This window comes from Salmo salar, chromosome 29 (assembly GCF_965601325.2).
Source record: "Salmo salar chromosome 29, fSalSal1, whole genome shotgun sequence".
Classification (NCBI taxonomy): domain Eukaryota; kingdom Metazoa; phylum Chordata; class Actinopteri; order Salmoniformes; family Salmonidae; genus Salmo; species Salmo salar.
This window is the reverse complement of record NC_138319.1, coordinates 34,377,104-34,398,398: the sequence shown is the minus strand read 5'-3', so window position 1 is coordinate 34,398,398 and position 21,295 is coordinate 34,377,104. Positions and strand designations below refer to the sequence as shown.

At 47.8% G+C, this 21,295-nt stretch overlaps 1 protein-coding gene across 1 annotated transcript in view; it reads left to right on the top strand.

The window, feature by feature from the left end:
• LOC106590619 (docking protein 6) overlaps positions 1-18,476 on the top strand; it is a 214,639-nt gene extending 196,163 nt beyond the window's left edge. The window contains exon 8 of the mRNA XM_045711018.2: positions 18,199-18,476. Within this exon, the coding sequence (XP_045566974.2) occupies positions 18,199-18,356 (158 nt within the window). The 3' untranslated portion in view covers positions 18,357-18,476. The remainder of the gene's footprint in view (positions 1-18,198) is intronic.
• The last annotated feature ends 2,819 nt before the right edge of the window (positions 18,477-21,295 follow it).

The following is a 21,295-nucleotide window of genomic DNA, read 5'->3' as shown; positions in this document are numbered from 1 at the left end:
AAATTCACACAGGACACTGGATAAGACAGGAGAAATACTCCAGATATAACAGACTGACCCTAGCCCCCCGACACATAAACTACTGCAGCATAAATACTGGAGGCTGAGACAGCAGGGTCAGGAGACATTGTGGCCCCGTCCAACGATACCCCCGGACATGGCCAAACAGGCAGGATATAACTCCACCCACTTTGCCAAAGCACAGCCCCCACACCACTAGAGGGATAGATTCAACCACCAACTTACTATCCTGAGAAAAGGCTGAGTATAGCCCACGAAGATCTCCCCCTTGGCACGAACCAAAGGGGGGTTGCGCCAACCCGGACAGGAAGATCATGTCAGTGACTCAACCTACTCGAGTGACGCACCCCTCCAAGGGACGTCATGGAAGAGCACCAGTAAGCCAGTGGCTCAGCCCCCGTAATAGGGTTTGAGGTAGAGAATCCCTGGTGGACAGAGGGGAACCGGCCAGGCAGAGACAGCAAGGGTGGTTCGTCGCTCCAGTGCCTTTCTGTTCACCTTTACACTCCTGGGCCAGACTGCACTCAATCATAGGACCTACTGAAGAGATGAGTCTTCAGTAAAGACTTAAAAGTTGAGACCGAGTCTGCGTTTCTCACATGGATAAGCAGACCATTCCATAAAAATGTTGCTCTATAGGAGAAAGCCCTGCCTCCAGCTGTTTGCTTAGAGATTCTAGGGACAGTAAGGAGGCCTGCGTCTTGTGACCGTAGCGTACTTGTAGGTATGTACGGCAGGACCAAATCAGAAAGATAGGTAGGAGCAAGCCCATGTAATGCTTTGCAGGTTAGCAGTAAAACTGTCTGAAACACTCCAACGACTGTCTGAAACGCCCCAAAGCCTGTCTGAAATGCCACAACTGTCTGAAACGCCCCAACGACTGTCTGAAACACTCCAACGACTGTCTGAAATGCCCCAAAGCCTGTCTGAAACGCCCCAACACACCCCAACGACTGTCTGAAACGCCCCAACTGTCACGTCCTGACCAGTATAAGGTTAATTGTTATTGTAGTTTGGTCAGGACCTGGCAGAGGGTATTTGTTTTATGTGGTTCGGGGTGGTGGTTGTTGTAGAAGGGCATTTGATTTATGTATTCCGGGGTTTTTGGGCACTGTGTCATATTCATGTATTTCTATGTTTAGTCTAGTGAATCTGTTTCTATGTTTAGTTAATTGGGGTTGGGACTCTCAATTGAAGGCAGGTGTTGTCTCTTTGCCTTTGATTGAGAGTCCTATATATTAGGGTGTGTTTGGGTTTGTATTTTGTGGGAGATTGTTTCTTGTTTAGCGTGAGTGAGCCTGACGAGACTGTTTTGTTGATCGTGAGTATCGTTGTTTATTATTTTTGGTGTTCACTTTTGAGTTAAATAAACGTACAGATGAGCATCCACATTCCTGCTGCATTTTGGTCCTCCTTTCCCGACGACAACCGTGATACCAACGACTGCCTGAAATGCCCCAAAACACCCCAACGACTGTCTGAAACGCCCCAAAACTCTCCAACGACTGTCTGAAATGCCCCAACGACTGTCTGAAACGCCCCAAGGACTGTCTGAAACGCCCCAAAATGCCCCAACAACTGTCTGAAACGCCCCAAAACGCCCCAACGACTGTCTGAAACGCCCCAAAACTCTCCAACGACTGTCTGAAATGCCCCAACGACTGTCTGAAACGCCCCAAGGACTGTCTGAAACGCCCCAAAATGCCCCAACAACTGTCTGAAACGCCCCAAAACGCCCCAACAACTGTCTGAAACGCCCAAACGAATTTCCAAAATGCCCCAAAATGCCCCAATGACTGTCTGAAACGCCCCAAAATGCCCCAACGACTGTCTAAAATGTCCCAAAACGCCCCAAAGACTGTCTGAAACGCCCCAAAACTCCCCAACGACTGTCTGAAACGCCCCAAAACGCCCCAATGACTGTCTGAAACGCCCCAAAACGCCCCAACGACTGTCTGAAATGCACCAGCAACTGTCTGATACGCCCCAAAACACCCCAACGACTGTCTGAAACGCCCCAAAACTCCCCAACGACTGTCAAACGCCCCAAAACGCCCCGACGACTGTCTGAAACGCCCCAACAACTGTCTGAAACACCCCAAAACGCCCCAAGGACTGTCTGAAACGCCCCAAAATGCCCCAACGACTGTCTGAAACGGCCCAAAACTCCCCAATGACTGTCTGAAACGCCCCAAAATGCCCCAACGACTGTCTGAAATGTCCCAAAACGCCCCAAAGACTGTCTGAAACGCCCCAAAACTCCCCAACGACTGTCTGAAACGCCCCAAAACGCCCCAATGACTGTCTGAAACGCCCCAACAACTGTCTGAAACGCCCCAAAACGCCCCAACGACTGTCTGAAATGCCCCAAAACACCCCAACGACTGTCTGAAACGCCCCAAAACTCTCCAACGACTGTCTGAAACGCCCCAACGACTGTCTGAAACGCCCCAAGGACTGTCTGAAACGCCCCAAAACGCCCCAACAACTGTCTGAAACGCCCAAACGAATTTCTAAAATGCCCCAAAATGCCCCAATGACTGTCTGAAACGCCCCAAAAAGCCCCAACGACTGTCTGAAACGTCCCAAAACGCCCCAAAGACTGTCTGAAACGCCCCAAAACTCCCCAACGACTGTCTGAAACGCCCCAAAACGCCCCAATGACTGTCTGAAACGCCCCAACAACTGTCTGAAACGCCCCAAAACGCCCCAACGACTGTCTGAAATGCACCAGCAACTGTCTGATACGCCCCAAAACACCCCAACGACTGTCTGAAACGCCCCAAAACTCCCCAACGACTGTCTGAAACGCCCCAAAACGCCCCGACGACTGTCTGAAACGCCCCAACAACTGTCTGAAACACCCCAAAACGCCCCAACGACTGTCTGAAACGCCCCAACGACTGTCTGAAACGCCCCAACGACTGTCTGAAATGCCCCAATGACTGTCTGAAACGCCCCAATCACTGTCTGAAACGCCCCAATGACTGTCTGACACGCCCCAACGACTGTCTGAAACGCCCCAATGACTGTCTGACACGCCCCAACGACTGTCTGAAACGCCCCAAAACGCCCCATCGACTGTCTAAAATGCCGCAAATCGCCCCAACGATTGTGTGAAACGCCCCAGCGACCGTCTGAAACGCCCCAGCGACTGTCTGAAAAGCCCCAGCGACTGACTGAAACGCCCCAGCGACTGTCTGAAACGCCCCAGCGACTGTCTGAAACGCCCCAGCGACTGTCTGAAACGCCCCAGCGACTGTCTGAAATGCCCCAAAACGCCCCAGCGACGGTCTGAAACGCCCCAGCGACTGTCTGAAACGCCCCAGCGACTGTCTGAAACGCCCCAGCAACTGTCTGAAATGCCCCAAAACGCCCCAGCGACGGTCTGAACCGCCGCAGCGACTGTCTGAAACGCCCCAGCGACTGTCTGAAATGCCCCAAAACGTCCCAGCGACGGTCTGAAACGCCCCAGCGACGGTCTGAAACGCCCCAGCGACTGTCTGAAACGCCCCAGCGACGGTCTGAAACGCCCCAACGACTGTCTGAAACGCCCCAACGACTGTCTGAAACGCCCCAACGACTGTCTGAAACGCCCCAACGACTGTCTGAAACGCCCCAACGACTGTCTGAAACACCCCAACGACTGTCTGAAATCCCCCAAAACGCCCCAGCGACGGTCTGAAACGCCCCAGCGACTGTCTGAAACGCCCCAGCGACTGTCTGAAATGCCCCAAAACGCCCCAGCGACTGTCTGAAACGCCCCAGCGACTGTCTGAAACGCCCCAACGACTGTCTGAAACGCCCCAACGACTGTCTGAAACGCCCCAACGACTGTCTGAAACGCCCCCAACGACTGCCTGAAATGCCCCAAAGACAGTCTGAAATGCCCCAATGACTGTCTGAAACGCCCCAAAACGTCCCAACAACTGTCTGAAACGCCCCAACGACTGTCTGAAACGCCCCAACGACTGTCTGAAACGCCCCAACCACTGTCTGAAATACCCCAAAATGCCCCAACGACTGTCTGAAATGCCCCAACGACTGTCTGAAACGCCCCAACGACTGTCTGAAACGCCCCAACGACTGTCTGAAATCCCCCAAAACGCCCCAGCGACTGTCTGAAACGCCCCAGCGACTGTCTGAAATGCCCCAAAACGCCCCAGCGACGGTCTGAAACGCCCCAGCGACGGTCTGAAACGCCCCAGCGACGGTCTGAAACGCCCCAGCGACGGTCTGAAACGCCCCAGCGACGGTCTGAAACGCCCCAGCGACTGTCTGAAATGCCCCAAAACGCCCCAGCGACTGTCTGAAACGCCCCAGCGACGGTCTGAAACGCCCCAACGACTGTCTGAAACGCCCCAACGACTGTCTGAAACGCCCCAACGACTGTCTGAAACGCCCCAACGACTGTCTGAAACGCCCCAACGACTGTCTGAAACACCCCAACGACTGTCTGAAATCCCCCAAAACGCCCCAGCGACGGTCTGAAACGCCCCAGCGACTGTCTGAAACGCCCCAGCGACTGTCTGAAATGCCCCAAAACGCCCCAGCGACTGTCTGAAACGCCCCAGCGACTGTCTGAAACGCCCCAACGACTGTCTGAAACGCCCCAACGACTGTCTGAAACGCCCCAACGACTGTCTGAAACACCCCAACGACTGTCTGAAACGCCCCAACGACTGCCTGAAATGCCCCAAAGACAGTCTGAAATGCCCCAATGACTGTCTGAAACGCCCCAAAACGTCCCAACAACTGTCTGAAACGCCCCAACGACTGTCTGAAACGCCCCAACGACTGTCTGAAACGCCCCAACCACTGTCTGAAATACCCCAAAATGCCCCAACGACTGTCTGAAACGCCCCAACGACTGTCTGAAACGCCCCAACGACTGTCTGAAACGCCCCAACGACTGTCTGAAATCCCCCAAAACGCCCCAGCGACTGTCTGAAACGCCCCAGCGACTGTCTGAAATGCCCCAAAACGCCCCAGCGACGGTCTGAAACGCCCCAGCGACGGTCTGAAACGCCCCAGCGACGGTCTGAAACGCCCCAGCGACGGTCTGAAACGCCCCAGCGACTGTCTGAAACGCCCCAGCGACTGTCTGAAATGCCCCAAAACGCCCCAGCGACTGTCTGAAACGCCCCAACGACTGTCTGAAACGCCCCAACGTAAGTCTGAAACGCCCAAACGACTGTCTGAAACGCCCCAACGACTGTCTGAAACGCCCCAACGACTGCCTGAAATGCCCCAAAGACAGTCTGAAACGCCCCAATGACTGTCTGAAACGCCCCAAAACAACCCAACGACTGTCTGAAACGCCCCAACAACTGTCTGAAACGCCCCAACGACTGTCTGAAACGCCCCAGCGACGGTCTGAAACGCCCCAGCGACGGTCTGAATCGCCCCAGCAACTGTCTGAAACGCCCCAGCGACTGTCTGAAACGCCCCAGCGACTGTCTGAAATGCCCCAAAACGCCCCAGCGACTGTCTGAAACGCCCCAACGACTGTCTGAAACGCCCCAACGACTGTCTGAAATGCCCAAACGACTGTCTGAAACGCCCCAACGACTGCCTGAAATGCCCCAAAGACAGTCTGAAACGCCCCAAAACAACCCAACGACTGTCTGAAACGCCCCAACGACTGTCTGAAACGTCCCAACGACTGTCTGAAACGCCCCAACGACTGTCTGAAATGCCCCAACGATTGTCTGAAACGCCCCAAAACGCCCCAACGACTGTCTGAAACGCCCCAACGACTGTCTGAAATGCCCCAACGACTGTCTGAAACACTCCAACGACTATCTGAAACGCCCCAACGACTGTCTGAAACGCCCCAACGACTGTCTGAAACGCCCCAACGACTGTCTGAATCGCCCCAACGACTGTCTGAAACGCCCCAACGATTGTCTGAAACGCCCCAAAACGCCCCAACGACTGTCTGAAACGCCCCAATGACTGTCTGAAACGCCCCAAAGACTGTCTGAAACGCCCCAACACACCCCAACGACTGTCTGAAACTTCCCAACTACTGTCTGAAATGCCCCAAAACACCCCAACGACTGTCTGAAACGCCCCAAAACTCCCCAACGACTGTCTGAAACGCCCCAACGACTGTCTGAAACGCCCCAAGGACTGTCTGAAACGCCCCAAAATTACCCAGCAACTGTCTGAAATGCCCCAAAACGCCCCAACAACTGTCTGAAACGCCCAAACGAATTTCTAAAATGCCCCAAAACTCCCCAACGACTCTCTGAAACGCCCCAACGACTGTCTGAAACTCCCCAACGACTGTCTGAAACGCCCCAACCACTGTCTGATAAACCCCAACGACTGTCTGAAACGCCCCAACGACTGTCTGAACGCCCCAAGGACTGTCTGAAACGCCCGAAAACGCCCCAACAACTGTCTGAAATGCCCCAAAACGCCCCAACAACTGTCTGAAACGCCCAAACGAATTTCTAAAATGCCCCAAAACTCCCCAACAACTGTGTGAAACGCCCCAACGACTGTCTGAACGCCCCAATGACTGTCTGATACGCCCCAAAACGCCCCAACGACTGTCTGAAATGCACCAGCGACTGTGTGATACGCCCCAAAACTCCCCAACGACTGTCTGAAACGCCCCAAAACGCCCCAACGACTGTCTGAAACGTCCCAAAACGCCCCAAAGACTGTCTGAAACACCCCAAAACGCCCCAACGACTGTCTGAAACGCCCCAATGTCTGTCTGAAACGCCCCAATGACTGTCTGAAACGCCCCAACGACTGTCTGAAACGCCCCAAAACGCCCCAACGATTGTGTGAAACGCCCCAACGATTGTGTGAAACGCCCCAGCGACTGTCTGAAACGCCCCAGCGACTGTCTGAAACGCCCCAGCGACTGTCTGAAACGCCCCAGCGACTGTCTGAAATGCCCCAAAACGCCCCAGCGACGGTCTGAAACGCCCCAGCGACTGTCTGAAATGCACCAGCGACTGTCTGAAACGCCCCAACGACTGTCTGAAACGCCCCAAAACGCCCCAGCGACTGTCTGAAACGTCCTAAAACGCCCCAAAGACTGTCTGAAACGCCCCAAAGACTGTCTGAAATGCCCCAAAGACTGTCTGAAATGCCCCAAAGAATGTCTGAAATGCCCCAGCGACGGTCTGAATCGCCCCAGCGACGGTCTGAAACACCCCAACGACTGTCTGAAACGCCCCAACTACTGTCTGAAACTCCCCAAAGTCTGTCTGAAACACCCCAAAGACAGCAATTGGAAGGGAATGGCTGGTTTAACTGGCTGTCATCTCTCTTTCCTCCTCCCTCTCTACTTCTCTCTCCCTGGCGCTTGCCTCCCTCTCTCTCTTCCCCAGCCTCTCTCTTTGTCTATCTGTCTTTCTCTCCTTTTCTGCCTCTCCCGTACACTCTCATTCTCTCTCCCTCTCTGCAACGCGAAGTGTTCAACAGTTATCAGCCTATCTGCAGCAGCATTAGCAATTCTAATAGCAGTGTTCTGATTTGATCCTTTCAGAGTGATGAAAGGGAATTTTACTCAAAGGAGGATAGGAAGTCTGTAAGGACAAGGCATGATGATAGGAGAGAGAATATGATGATAGAACTATCTCTGTTGCAACAGGCATAGATTAAATACGGGATAACTTGCAGATAATACATGTACTGTACAATTGGGATGTCTTATGCAGCACTATCTCATCCCCAGCCGCCTCTCTCTCTCTCTGTGGGTAGCAATTGAGCCTTAGTTATGAGCTTAGTACAATGCATATATTGGTTTTAAGGAGACAGAGTAGACTAGTCTCATCTATGTTGGTTTAAGGAGAGACAGTAGGCTCGTCTCATCTATATTGGTTTAAGTAGAGAGAGTAGACTAGTCTCATCTATGTTGGTTTAAGGAGAGACAGTAGGCTCGTCTCATCTATATTGGTTTAAGTAGAGAGAGTAGACTAGTCTCATCTATGTTGGTTTAAGGAGAGACAGTAGGCTCGTCTCATCTATATTGGTTTTAAGGAGACAGAGTAGACTAGTCTCATCTATGTTGGTTTAAGGAGAGACAGTAGGCTCGTCTCATCTATATTGGTTTAAGTAGAGAGAGTAGACTAGTCTCATCTATATTGGTTTGAGAGAGAGAGTAGACTAGTCTCATCTATATTGGTTTAAGTAGAGAGAGTAGACTAGTCTCATCTATATTGGTTTAAGTAGAGACAGTAGACTAGTCTCATCTATATTGGTTTGAGAGAGAGAGTAGACTAGTCTCATCTATGTTGGTTTAAGGAGAGACAGTAGATTAGTCTCATCTATATTGGTTTAAGGACACAGTCTAGTCTTATAGCAGCACAGTCTTTTGGGAAGGTACCTAGTAGCTGGCACCGGTGTAACTAGGAGGCCAGCAGGGGATGACCAGGTACAGAAGGGTTGTGTGTGTGTGTGTTTTTTCTGTTAATGGAGGAATGCTTCTGTGTCTGTATCTCTCTCTCTGTGTCCCCTTGTCCTCCCTGTGCACCACCCCAGCAGCTGCCACCCCACCACCACACCAACCCAGCAGCTGCCACCAGGCCAGATAGGATGACATGACCTTCCCTTGTAATGAAAAGGCTCTGACAAATCACAGTCTGTTTCTCACTGAGGGAGAGTAAGGGAGGTGGGGGGGGGGGCTACAGTCCATGGTCTGTGTGTGTGTGTGTGTGTGTGTGTGTGTGTGTGTGTGTGTGTGTGTGTGTGTGTGTGTGTGTGTGTGTGTGTGTGTGTGTGTGTGTGTGTGTGTGTGTGTGCTATGCTCCACATGGGGTATTTTCGTCCAGAGCTTGGATCTTGACAAACCCACCCGCGCCCTCAGTCACACAAACCCACCCACGCCCTCAGTCACACAAACCCACCCACGCCCTCAGTCACACAAACCCACCCGCGCCCTCAGTCACACAAACCCACCCGCGCCCTCAGTCACACAAACCCACCCGCGCCCTCAGTCACACAAACCCACCCGCACCCTCAGTCACACAAACCCTGCTGTTTATGGTCCAGCAGATGAACTGATCCGTTGTATTTTCTCACTTTGAGCTAGACTGTCACTTTCCAGCCTACATTGCATTGGGTAGAGAAAGGGATTCCCTTGGCAGAGACAGAAGAGCGGGCTGTGGTTGGCTGCACTCCAGCTGTTTCACAAATCTAATAAGGATAAAAACGAGAAGTGTCCCTCTTTCGCCTGTTTGCGGTCTCAGTGATTTTCAAAAGTGATGATAGGAGTGAACAGTGGAGGATCTGTACTGGGAACATTTTGAAGTGGATAATTTGACTTGTATGTGTGACTCACTCCACCTGTATGAAACCCACTGCTGTGATTGGCTTCACATCACCCATTTCACATCACACTGGCTTCTCTCGCTCTCTTTCCCCACCCCCTTTAGCTCCCTCTGTAATCAAATAGTCCTCATCCTCTCTCTGCCCCTGCTTCCACGCCCATGGTTTATGTGGAAGAGTCACTGGTAGGCAGACAGACAGACAAGCAGACAGACACAAAGGCAGACAGACAGAGAGACACACAGGCAGACACACAGGCAGACACACAGGCAGACACACAGGCAGACATACAGGCAGTCATACACACAGGCACCACAGTGTGGAACACCTGCAGTATGGAACACCTACAGTATGGAACACCTGCAGTATGGAACACCTGCACCATAGAACACCTGCAGTATAGAACACCTGCACCATAGAACACCTGCAGTATAGAACACCTGCAGTATAGAACACCTGCACCATAGAACACCTGCAGTATGGAACACCTGCAGTATAGAACACCTGCACCATAGAACACCTGCAGTATAGAACACCTGCAGTATAGAACACCTGCACCATAGAACACCTGCACCATAGAACACCTGCAGTATAGAACACCTGCACCATAGAACACCTGCAGCATAGAACACCTGCACCATAGAACACCTGCACCATAGAACACCTGCACCATAGAACACCTGCAGTATAGAACACCTGCAGTATAGAACACCTGCACCATAGAACACCTGCAGAATAGAACACCTGCACCATAGAACACCTGCACCATAGAACACCTGCAGTATAGAACACCTGCACCATAGAACACCTGCAGTATAGAACACCAGCAGTATGGAACACCTGCAGTATAGAACACCTCCACCATAGAACACCTGCAGTATAGAACACCTGCAGTTTGGAACACCTGCAGTATAGAACACCTGCAGTATAGAACACCTGCAGTATAGAACACCTGCACCATAGAACACCTGCACCATAGAACACCTGCAGTATAGAACACCTGCAGTATGACACACCTGCACCATAGAACACCTGCACCATAGAACACCTGCACCATAGAACACCTGCAGTATAGAACACCTGCACCATAGAACACCTGCAGCATAGAACACCTGCACCATAGAACACCTGCACTATAGAACACCTGCAGTATAGAACACCTGCAGTATAGAACACCTGCAGTATAGAACACCTGCACCATAGAACACCTGCAGTATAGAACACCTGCACCATAGAACACTTGCAGTATAGAACACTTGCAGTATAGAACACCTGCACCATAGAACACCTGCAGTATAGAACACCTGCACCATAGAACACCTGCACCATAGAACACCTGCACCATAGAACACCTGCAGTATAGAACACCTGCACCATAGAACACCTGCACCATAGAACACCTGCACTATAGAACACCTGCACTATAGAACACCTGCACCATAGAACACCTGCAGTATAGAACACCTGCAGTATAGAACACCTGCACCATAGAACACCTGCACCATAGAACACCTGCAGTATAGAACACCTGCACCATAGAACACCTGCACCATAGAACACCTGCAGTATAGAACACCTGCACCATAGAACACCTGCAGCATAGAACACCTGCACCATAGAACACCTGCAGTATAGAACACCTGCAGTATAGAACACCTGCAGTATAGAACACCTGCAGTATAGAACACCTGCAGTATAGAACACCTGCACCATAGAACACCTGCAGTATGGAACACCTGCAGTATAGAACACCTGCAGTATAGAACACCTGCAGTATAGAACACCTGCAGTATAGAACACCTGCAGTATAGAACACCTGCACCATAGAACACCTGCAGTATAGAACACCTGCACCATAGAACACCTGCAGTATAGAACACCTGCACCATAGAACACCTGCAGTATAGAACACCTGCACCAAAGAACACCTGCACCATAGAACACCTGCACCATAGAACACCTGCACCATAGAACACCTGCAGTATAGAACACCTGCACTATAGAACACCTGCACCATAGAACACCTGCAGTATAGAACACCTGCAGTATAGAACACCTGCACCATAGAACACCTGCACCATAGAACACCTGCAGTATAGAACACCTGCACCATAGAACACCTGCACCATAGAACACCTGCAGTATAGAACACCTGCAGTATAGAACACCTGCACCATAGAACACCTGCACTATAGAACACCTGCACCATAGAACACCTGCAGTATAGAACACCTGCAGTATAGAACACCTGCACCATAGAACACCTGCACCATAGAACACCTGCACCATAGAACACCTGCACCATAGAACACCTGCACCATAGAACACCTGCACTATAGAACACCTGCACTATAGAACACCTGCAGTATAGAACACCTGCACCATAGAACACCTGCACCATAGAACACCTGCAGTATAGAACACCTGCACTATAGAACACCTGCACTATAGAACACCTGCAGTATAGAACACCCGCAGTATGGAACACCTGTAGTATGGAACACCTGCAGTATAGAACACCTGCAGTATAGAACACCTGCAGTATGGAACACCTGCACCATAGAACACCTGCAGTATAGATCACCTGCAGTATAGAACACCTGCAGTATAGAACACCTGCACCATAGAACACCTGCAGTATGGAACACCTGCAGTTTGGAACACCTGCACCATAGAACACCTGCACCATAGAACACCTGCAGTATAGAACACCTGCACCATAGAACACCTGCAGTATAGATCACCTGCAGTATAGAACACCTGCAGTATAGAACACCTGCACCATAGAACACCTGCAGTATAGATCACCTGCAGTATAGATCACCTGCAGTATAGAACACCTGCAGTATAGAACACCTGCACCATAGAACACCTGCAGTATAGAACACCTGCAGTATGGAACACCAGCAGTATGGAACACCTGCACCGTAGAACACCTGCACCATAGAACACCTGCACCATAGAACACCTGCAGTATAGAACACCTGCAGTATGGAACACCTGCAGTATGGAACACCTGCAGTATGGAACACCTGCAGTATGGAACACCTGCAGTATAGAACACCTGCAGTTTGGAACACCTGCAGTATGGAACACCTGCAGTATGGAACACCTGCAGTATAGAACACCTGCAGTTTGGAACACCTGCAGTATAGAACACCTGCAGTATGGAACACCTGCAGTATAGAACACCCGCAGTATGGAACACCTGCACCATAGAACACCTGCAGTATGGAACACCTGCAGTTTGGAACACCTGCACCATAGAACACCTGCAGTTTGGAACACCTGCAGTATGGAACACCTGCAGTATGGAACACCTGCAGTATAGAACACCTGCAGTATGGAACACCTGCAGTATAGAACACCTGCAGTATAGAACACCTGCAGTATAGATCACCTGCAGTATGGAACACCTGCAGTATAGAACACCTGTAGTATAGAACACCTGCAGTATAGAACACCTGCAGTATAGAACACCTGCAGTATAGAACACCTGCAGTATGGAACACCTGCACCATAGAACACCTGCAGCATAGAACACCTGCACCATAGAACACCTGCACCATAGAACACCTGTAGTATAGAACACCTGCAGTATGGAACACCTGCAGTATAGAACACCTGCAGTTTGGAACACCTGCAGTATAGAACACCTGCAGTATGGAACACCTGCAGTATAGAACACCTCCGCCATAGACACCTGCAGTATAGAACACCTGCACCATAGAACACCTGCAGTATAGAACACCTCCACCATAGAACACCTGCACCATAGAACACCTGTAGTATAGAACACCTGCACCATAGAACACCTGCAGTTTGGAACACCTGTAGTATAGAACACCTGCAGTTTGGAACACCTCCACCATAGAACACCTGCACCATAGAACACCTGTAGTATAGAACACCTGCAGTATAGAACACCTGCAGTTTGGAACACCTGTAGTATAGAACACCTGCAGTATAGAACACCTGCAGTATAGAACACCTGCAGTTTGGAACACCTGCAGTATGGAACACCTGCAGTATAGAACACCTGCACCATAGAACACCTGCAGTATAGAACACCTGCAGTATAGAACACCTGCAGTATAGAACACCTGCAGTATGAAACACCAGCAGTATGGAGCACCTGCAGTATAGAACACCTCCACCATAGAACACCTGCAGTATAGAACACCTGCAGTATAGAACACCTGCAGTTTGGAACACCTGCAGTATGGAACACCTGCAGTATGGAACACCTGCAGTATGGAACACCTGCAGTATGGAACACCTGCACCATAGAACACCTGCAGTATAGAACACCTGCACTATAGAACACCTGCAGTATAGAACACTTGCACCATAGAACACCTGCACCATAGAACACCTGCACCATAGAACACCTGCAGTATAGAACACCTGCAGTATAGAACACCTGCAGTATGGAACACCTGCACCATAGAACACCTGCAGTATAGATCACCTGCAGTATAGAACACCTGCAGTATAGAACACCTGCACCATAGAACACCTGCAGTATAGAACACCTGCAGTATAGAACACCTGCAGTATGGAACACCTGCACTATAGAACACATTGCAGTATAGAACACTTGCACCATAGAACACCTGCACCATAGAACACCTGCACCATAGAACACCTGCGTAGGCCCTGAGTAGAACACCTGCAGTATGGAACACCTGCACCATAGAACACCTGCAGTATAGATCACCTGCAGTATAGAACACCTGCAGTATAGAACACCTGCACCATAGAACACCTGCAGTATGGAACACCTGCAGTATAGAACACCTGCAGTATGGAACACCTGCAGTATAGAACACCTGCAGTATGGAACACCTGCACCATAGAACACCTGCAGTATAGATCACCTGCAGTATAGAACACCTGCAGTATAGAACACCTGCACCATAGAACACCTGCAGTATGGAACACCTGCAGTTTGGAACACCTGCACCATAGAACACCTGCAGTATAGAACACCTGCACCATAGAACACCTGCAGTATAGATCACCTGCAGTATAGAACACCTGCAGTATAGAACACCTGCACCATAGAACACCTGCACCATAGAACACCTGCACCATAGAACACCTGCAGTATGGAACACCTGCAGTATGGAACACCTGCAGTATGGAACACCTGCAGTATGGAACACCTGCAGTATAGAACACCTGCAGTATAGAACACCTGCAGTATAGAACACCTGCAGTATAGAACACCTGCACCATAGAAAACCTGCAGTATAGAACACCTGCACCATAGAACACCTGCAGTATAGAACACCTGCAGTATAGAACACCTGCACCATAGAACACCTGCAGTATAGATCACCTGCAGTATAGAACACCTGCAGTATAGAACACCTGCACCATAGAAAACCTGCAGTATAGAACACCTGCAGTATAGAACACCTGCAGTATGGAACACCTGCAGTATGGAACACCTGCAGTATAGAACACCTGCAGTATAGAACACCTGCAGTATAGAACACCTGCAGTATAGAACACCTGCACCATAGAACACCTGCACCATAGAACACCTGCACCATAGAACACCTGCAGTATGGAACACCTGCAGTATGGAACACCTGCAGTATGGAACACCTGCAGTATGGAACACCTGCAGTATAGAACACCTGCAGTATAGAACACCTGCAGTATAGAACACCTGCACCATAGAAAACCTGCAGTATAGAACACCTGCACCATAGAACACCTGCAGTATAGAACACCTGCAGTATAGAACACCTGCACCATAGAACACCTGCAGTATAGATCACCTGCAGTATAGAACACCTGCAGTATAGAACACCTGCACCATAGAAAACCTGCAGTATAGAACACCTGCAGTATAGAACACCTGCAGTATGGAACACCTGCAGTATGGAACACCTGCAGTATAGAACACCTGCAGTATAGAACACCTGCAGTATGGGACACCTGCAGTATAGAACACCTGCAGTATAGAACACCTGCAGTATAGAACACCTGCACCATAGAACACCTGCAGTATAGAACACCTGCAGTATAGAACACCTGCAGTATAGAACACCTGCAGTTTGGAACACCTGCAGTATGGAACACCTGCAGTATAGAACACCTGCAGTATAGAACACCGAGGCAGGTATGGAACACCTGCAGTATAGAACACCTGCAGTATAGAACACCAGCAGTATGGAACACCTGCAGTATAGAACACCTGCAGTATGGAACACCTGCAGTATAGAACACCTGCAGTATAGAACACCTGCAGTATAGATCACCTCCACCATAGAACACATGCAGTATAGAACACCTGCAGTTTGGAACACCTGCAGTATAGAACACCTGCAGTATAGAACACCTGCAGTATAGAACACCTGCAGTATGGAACACCTGCAGTATAGAACACCTGCAGTATAGAACACCTGCAGTATAGAACACCTGCAGTATGGAACACCTGCAGTATAGAACACCTGCAGTATGGAATACCTGCAGTATGGAACACCTGCAGTATGGAATACCTGCAGTATGGAACACCTGCAGTATGGAACACCTGCAGTATGGAATACCTGCAGTATGGAATACCTGCAGTATAGAACACCTGCAGTATGGAATACCTGCAGTATGGAATACCTGCAGTATGGAATACCTGCAGTATGGAACACCTGCAGTATGGAACACCTGCAGTATAGAATACCTGCAGTATGGATCACCTGCAGTATAGAACACCTGCAGTATAGAACACCTGTTTCAGTTCATCTCAAAAGTTGCCTGCCCCAAACCCTGTGTACTATAATTGCTTTCCTTTAGCCTGTTAGATTGGATAGTCTAGTGTTCTTGACCTCATTAAATTTTGACTGTCATTAAGATCTCTCAATGAATAACACCACCCAGTATCCATTATTAAGACCAGTCTCGGTGAAAAACACCACACAGTATCCATCATTAAGACCAGTCTCAATGAATAACACCACCCAGTATCCATTATTAAGACCAGTCTCAGTGAAAAACACCACCCAGTATCCATTATTAAGACCAGTCTCAGTGGAAAATACTACCCAGTATCCATCATTAAGACCAGTCTCAGTGAAAAACACTACACAGTATCCATTATTAAGACCAGTCTCAGTGAAAAACACCACCCAGTATCTATCATTAAGACCAGTCTCAGTGAAAAACAAAATCCCAGTATTTATTTACATCCCTGTTTCCACAGATATTCAATAACAGGAAGTCTGAAGCAATTTTGATAATTCATTTGAATTAAGAAAGAGAGGAGTTTTTATTGAGGTTGTTTTGTGGTGCAGAGAAATATGTTAAATGTTTAGGGCTGTACAGTACAACAAAGCAAACACTGGGAACTGTACATCACAGTAGGCTGCTGAAGGGGATGACAGCTTGTAATAATGGCTGGAACAGCATAAATGGAATGTCATCAAACACTTGGAAACCATAGAAACCATGTGTTTCATGTATTTGATACTATTCCATTCATTCCGCTCCAGTCATAACCATGAGCCTGTTCTCCCCAATTAAGGTTCCACCAATCTCCTCTGGTACATACCTACCTACCTAGCACGTACCTATCTACCTACCTACGTACGTAAGTACGCACCTAGTACCATACCTACGTATGTAATTACATACATACACATCACAAGAGGCTGCAGAAGGGAAGACAGCTCATCATAATGGCTGGAATGGAGTAAATGGAATGATATCAAACACATGGAAATATATTTGATGTATTTAATACCATTCCACAGATTCCTCTCCAGCCATTACCACAAGCCCATCCTACCCAATTAAGGTTCCAACAGCCGCCTGTGATACACATTTGCACTCCTACTGAAACGCAAAATTATTAAAACCCAAAACAAATACCTTTAAGTTATACAACCTATCTTGTCTCATCTTCCAAGCTTTGCAAATAAAAATTGCAACCAGGAATAATTATGTTCTGAATAGCCATTCAAGTCTTTCTTCATCAGTGCTCCAGAATAGTTCTGGTTTCTGTTGTTGCATTTTTTCAAACAAGGTCACTCTTAAATCATCATATAAAAGGACAGTCAAATAAAAAGTGCAGTTCATTCTCTATCTCCCCTAAATCACAGACAGTACATAGCCGCTCATCTTCAACGATGACATTGAACATACCTACTTCAATAGCCAGAGGCAGTATCTCGGTTCTCAACAAGGACCTTTGATTTGTTGTTAGGTGACATGTGACATAGAGTTCTGGATCATAGCTGTTTTTCATCTAGTTGTAAGTTCTGTGTTTTTGTTTTAGCCATATATCAGTTGACCCATTTTTTCTTTGTAGGTTAAGGGTTAACTTGTGTTAGATTGACATTGCCTCGTAACTGGTATCTAAATATGTTTTCTAGATCATCTTCCTTAAATATGTAATTGAGTTCCTTTGTCCAGGGGTAGTTGTGTGTTTTATCCCAGTTGAAATAGTATTTGTTATTCTGTCCTCTTGCATATTGATAAGACGGTTCCATAAACATTTGACCATTCTGCCTTATTTCACCGGGCTCCCATCTCATGTCTCCTTGAATAGCAAGGCTTGGGGAAAGCTTATGCACTCCAAGGGAACATCTTATGGCTCTGTTTTGACTAGAGTTAGCTGTTTGTAGAATGAAACAATGTAAAGTATGTACCACGGGAGGCTGTTGAGGGGAGGAATTGCATCAAACACATAGAAATGGAAACCATGTGTTTGATGTATCTGATACCATTCCACCCCTTCCTCTCCAGCCATTAGAACGAGCCCGTCTTCCCCAGGTGCCACCAACCTCCTGTGGTATGTACTAGTATGGGCATTGGGATGTAGTGTAGCCAGAGAGACGGTCCTCTTCCTCACCACGGGCCTTCTGTTGTTTCCAGGTACAAGCCTGACGATGACCCTGATGACCCGAGCACAGACCTTCCCCAGCTTCCTCTCTGGAAAGACAGAAGAAGAGCAGTCCTCACAGCGCCAGGAAGAGGCACTATCCCCCTCCAGTGGCTACGGCTCAAACTGCAGCCAGGTGACGCTCCAATGACAAGTACCTTCAGAACAAAACTGGACATTCCAACACTTTAGAAAGCCTGTAGAAATATGTATAGGAACATGTATGATATCATTTTATCTTAATATATTATGATGATAGTGTTAATTGTAGACAGGTACATTATATATATATATATATATATATATATATATATAGATATATATATAGATATATAGATATATATATATATAGATATATATATATATAGATATCTATATCTATATATATCTATATCTATATCTATATATATATATATATATATATATATATATACTTATGAAAGGATTATTGGGGGACACCTGCTGGATCCCGTTCATTAGGGAGATCTGTTCTACCTTTCTGTAATGTTTGTGGCCGTTTCAGTCTGTTCACCTGCAACAAGCACCACATCCTTCCATTTGAAAATGGTCTGCTTGTTCAAGAGTACAGGTCTGTACATATAGTATGTGTACAATCATCCCAACTTCAAAAGGCATGAACAAATACATACGATGAAAATATTAGCAAAGTCTGAGAAGTAGTACTGTAGGCTTAGGATTTCTAACTCTGCCCCTTGTGGGCTCCCGAGTGGCGCAGTGGTCTAAGGCACTGCATCTCCATGCTTCAGATGTCACTACAGACACCCTGGTTCGAATCCAGACTGTATCACAACTGGCTGTGATTGGGAGTCCCATAGGGCAGCGCACAATTGGCCCACAGTTGGCTGGTGTAGGCCGTCATTGTAAAATAAGAATTAATTCTTAACTGACTTGCCTTGTTAAATTACATTTAAAATACAGTGTCAAGAAAAAGTATGTGAACCCTTTGGAAATACCTGGATTTCTGCATAAATTGGTAATACAATTTGATCTCATCTTCACATTCTTCTTAAACGAATAATACACAAAGAATTATGTTTTCATGTCTTTATTGAACACACAATGTAAACATTCACAGTGCAGGGTGGGAAAAGTATGTGAACCCTTGGACTTAATAACTGGTTGACCCTCCTTTGGCAGTATTAACCTCAACCAAACGTTTTCTGCAGTTGCGGATCAGACCTGCACAACGGTCAGGAGGAATTTTGGACCATTCCTCTTTACAAAACTGTTTCAGTTCAGCAATATTCTTTGGATGTCTGGTGTGAACTGCTCTCTTGAGGTCATGCCACAGCATCTCAAACGGGTTGAGGTCAGGACACTGACTGGGCCACTCTAGAAGGCGAATTTTCTTCTGTTGAAGCGATTCTGTTGTTGATTTACTTCTGTGTTTTGTGTCATTGCTCTGTTGCATCACCCAAATTCTGTTGAGCTTCAATTGGCGGACAGATAGCCTAACGTTCGCCTGTAAAATGTCTTGATAAACTTCCGAATTCATTTTTTTGTCGATGATAGGAAGCTGTCCAGGCCCTGAGGCAGCAAAGCAGCCCCAAACCATGATGTTCCCTCCACCATACTTTACAGTTGGGATGAGGTTTTGATGGTTGGTGTGCTGTACTTTTTTTTCTCCACAGATATTGTTGTGTGTTCCTTCCAAACAACTCAACTGTAGTTTAACTCTGTCCACAGAATATTTTGCCAGTAGTGCTGTGGAACTCCAGGTGCACTTGAAAACTTCAGACATGCAGCAATGGTTTTTTTGGACAGCAGTCGCTTCCTCCGTGGTGTCCTCCCATGACCACCATTCTTGTTTAGTGTGTTACGTATCGTACACTCGTCAACAGAGATGTTAGCATGTTCCAGAGATTTCTGCAAGTCTTTAGCTGACACTCAAGGATTCTTCTTAACCAAATCAAATGTATTTATATAGCCCTTCTTACATCAGCTGATATATTAAAGTGCTGTACAGAAACCCAGCCTAAAACCCCAAACACCAAGCAATGCAGGTGTAGAAGCACGGTGGCTAGGAAAAACTCCCCAGAAAGGCCAAAACCTAGGAAGAAACCTAGAGAGGAACCAGGCTATGAGGGGTGGCCAGTCCTCTTCTGGCTGTGCCGGGTGGAGATTATAACAGAACATGGCCAAGATGTTCAAATGTTCATAAATTACCAGCATAGTAGTAATCACAGTGAACAGGTCAGGGTTCCATAGCTGCAGGCAGAACAATTGAAACTGGTGAAGCAGCACGGCCAGGTGGACTGGGGACAACAAGGAGTCATCATGCCAGGTAGTCCTGAGGCATGGTCCTAGGGCTCAGGTCCTCCGAGAGAGAGAAAGAAAGAAAGAGAGAAAGAGAGAATTAGAGAACCTCATTGAGCATTCTGCACTGTGCTCTTGCAGTCATCTTTGCGGGATGGCCATTCCTAGGGAGAGTAGCAACAGTGCTGAACTTTCTCCATTTATAGACGCTTGGTCTTACCGTGGACTGATGAACAACAAGGCTTTTAGAGATACTTTTGTAACCCTTTCCAGCTTTATGCAAGTCAACAATTCTTAAACTTAGGTCTTCTGAGATCTCTTTTGTTCGAGGCATGTTTCACATCAGGCAATGCTTCTTGTGAATAGCAAACTCAAATTTTGTGTGTGTTTTTTATAGGGCAGGGCAGCTCTAACCAACATCTCCAATCTCGTCTCATTGATTGGACTCCAGGTTAGCTAACTCCTGACTCTAATTAGCTTTTGGAGAAGTCATTAGATACGTTTTCTAACCTGCACTGTGAATGTTTAAATTATGTATTCAATATAGACAAGAAAAATACAATTATTTGTGTGTTATTAACTTAAGCACACTTTTGTTTGTCAATTGTTGTGACTTAGATGAAGATCAGATCAAATGTGATGACCAATTTATGCAGAAATCCAGGTAATTCCAAAGGGTTCACATACTTTTACTGTATATATTGTTAACAAGCGGTTTGTTGCCTTCTGTGTGGAGCCCTCAGAACTGTTCTGACTACTGGTGTTTCACAGACCTTGCACCTTGTCCTTCAGCCACAGAATGAAGTGCCTTGT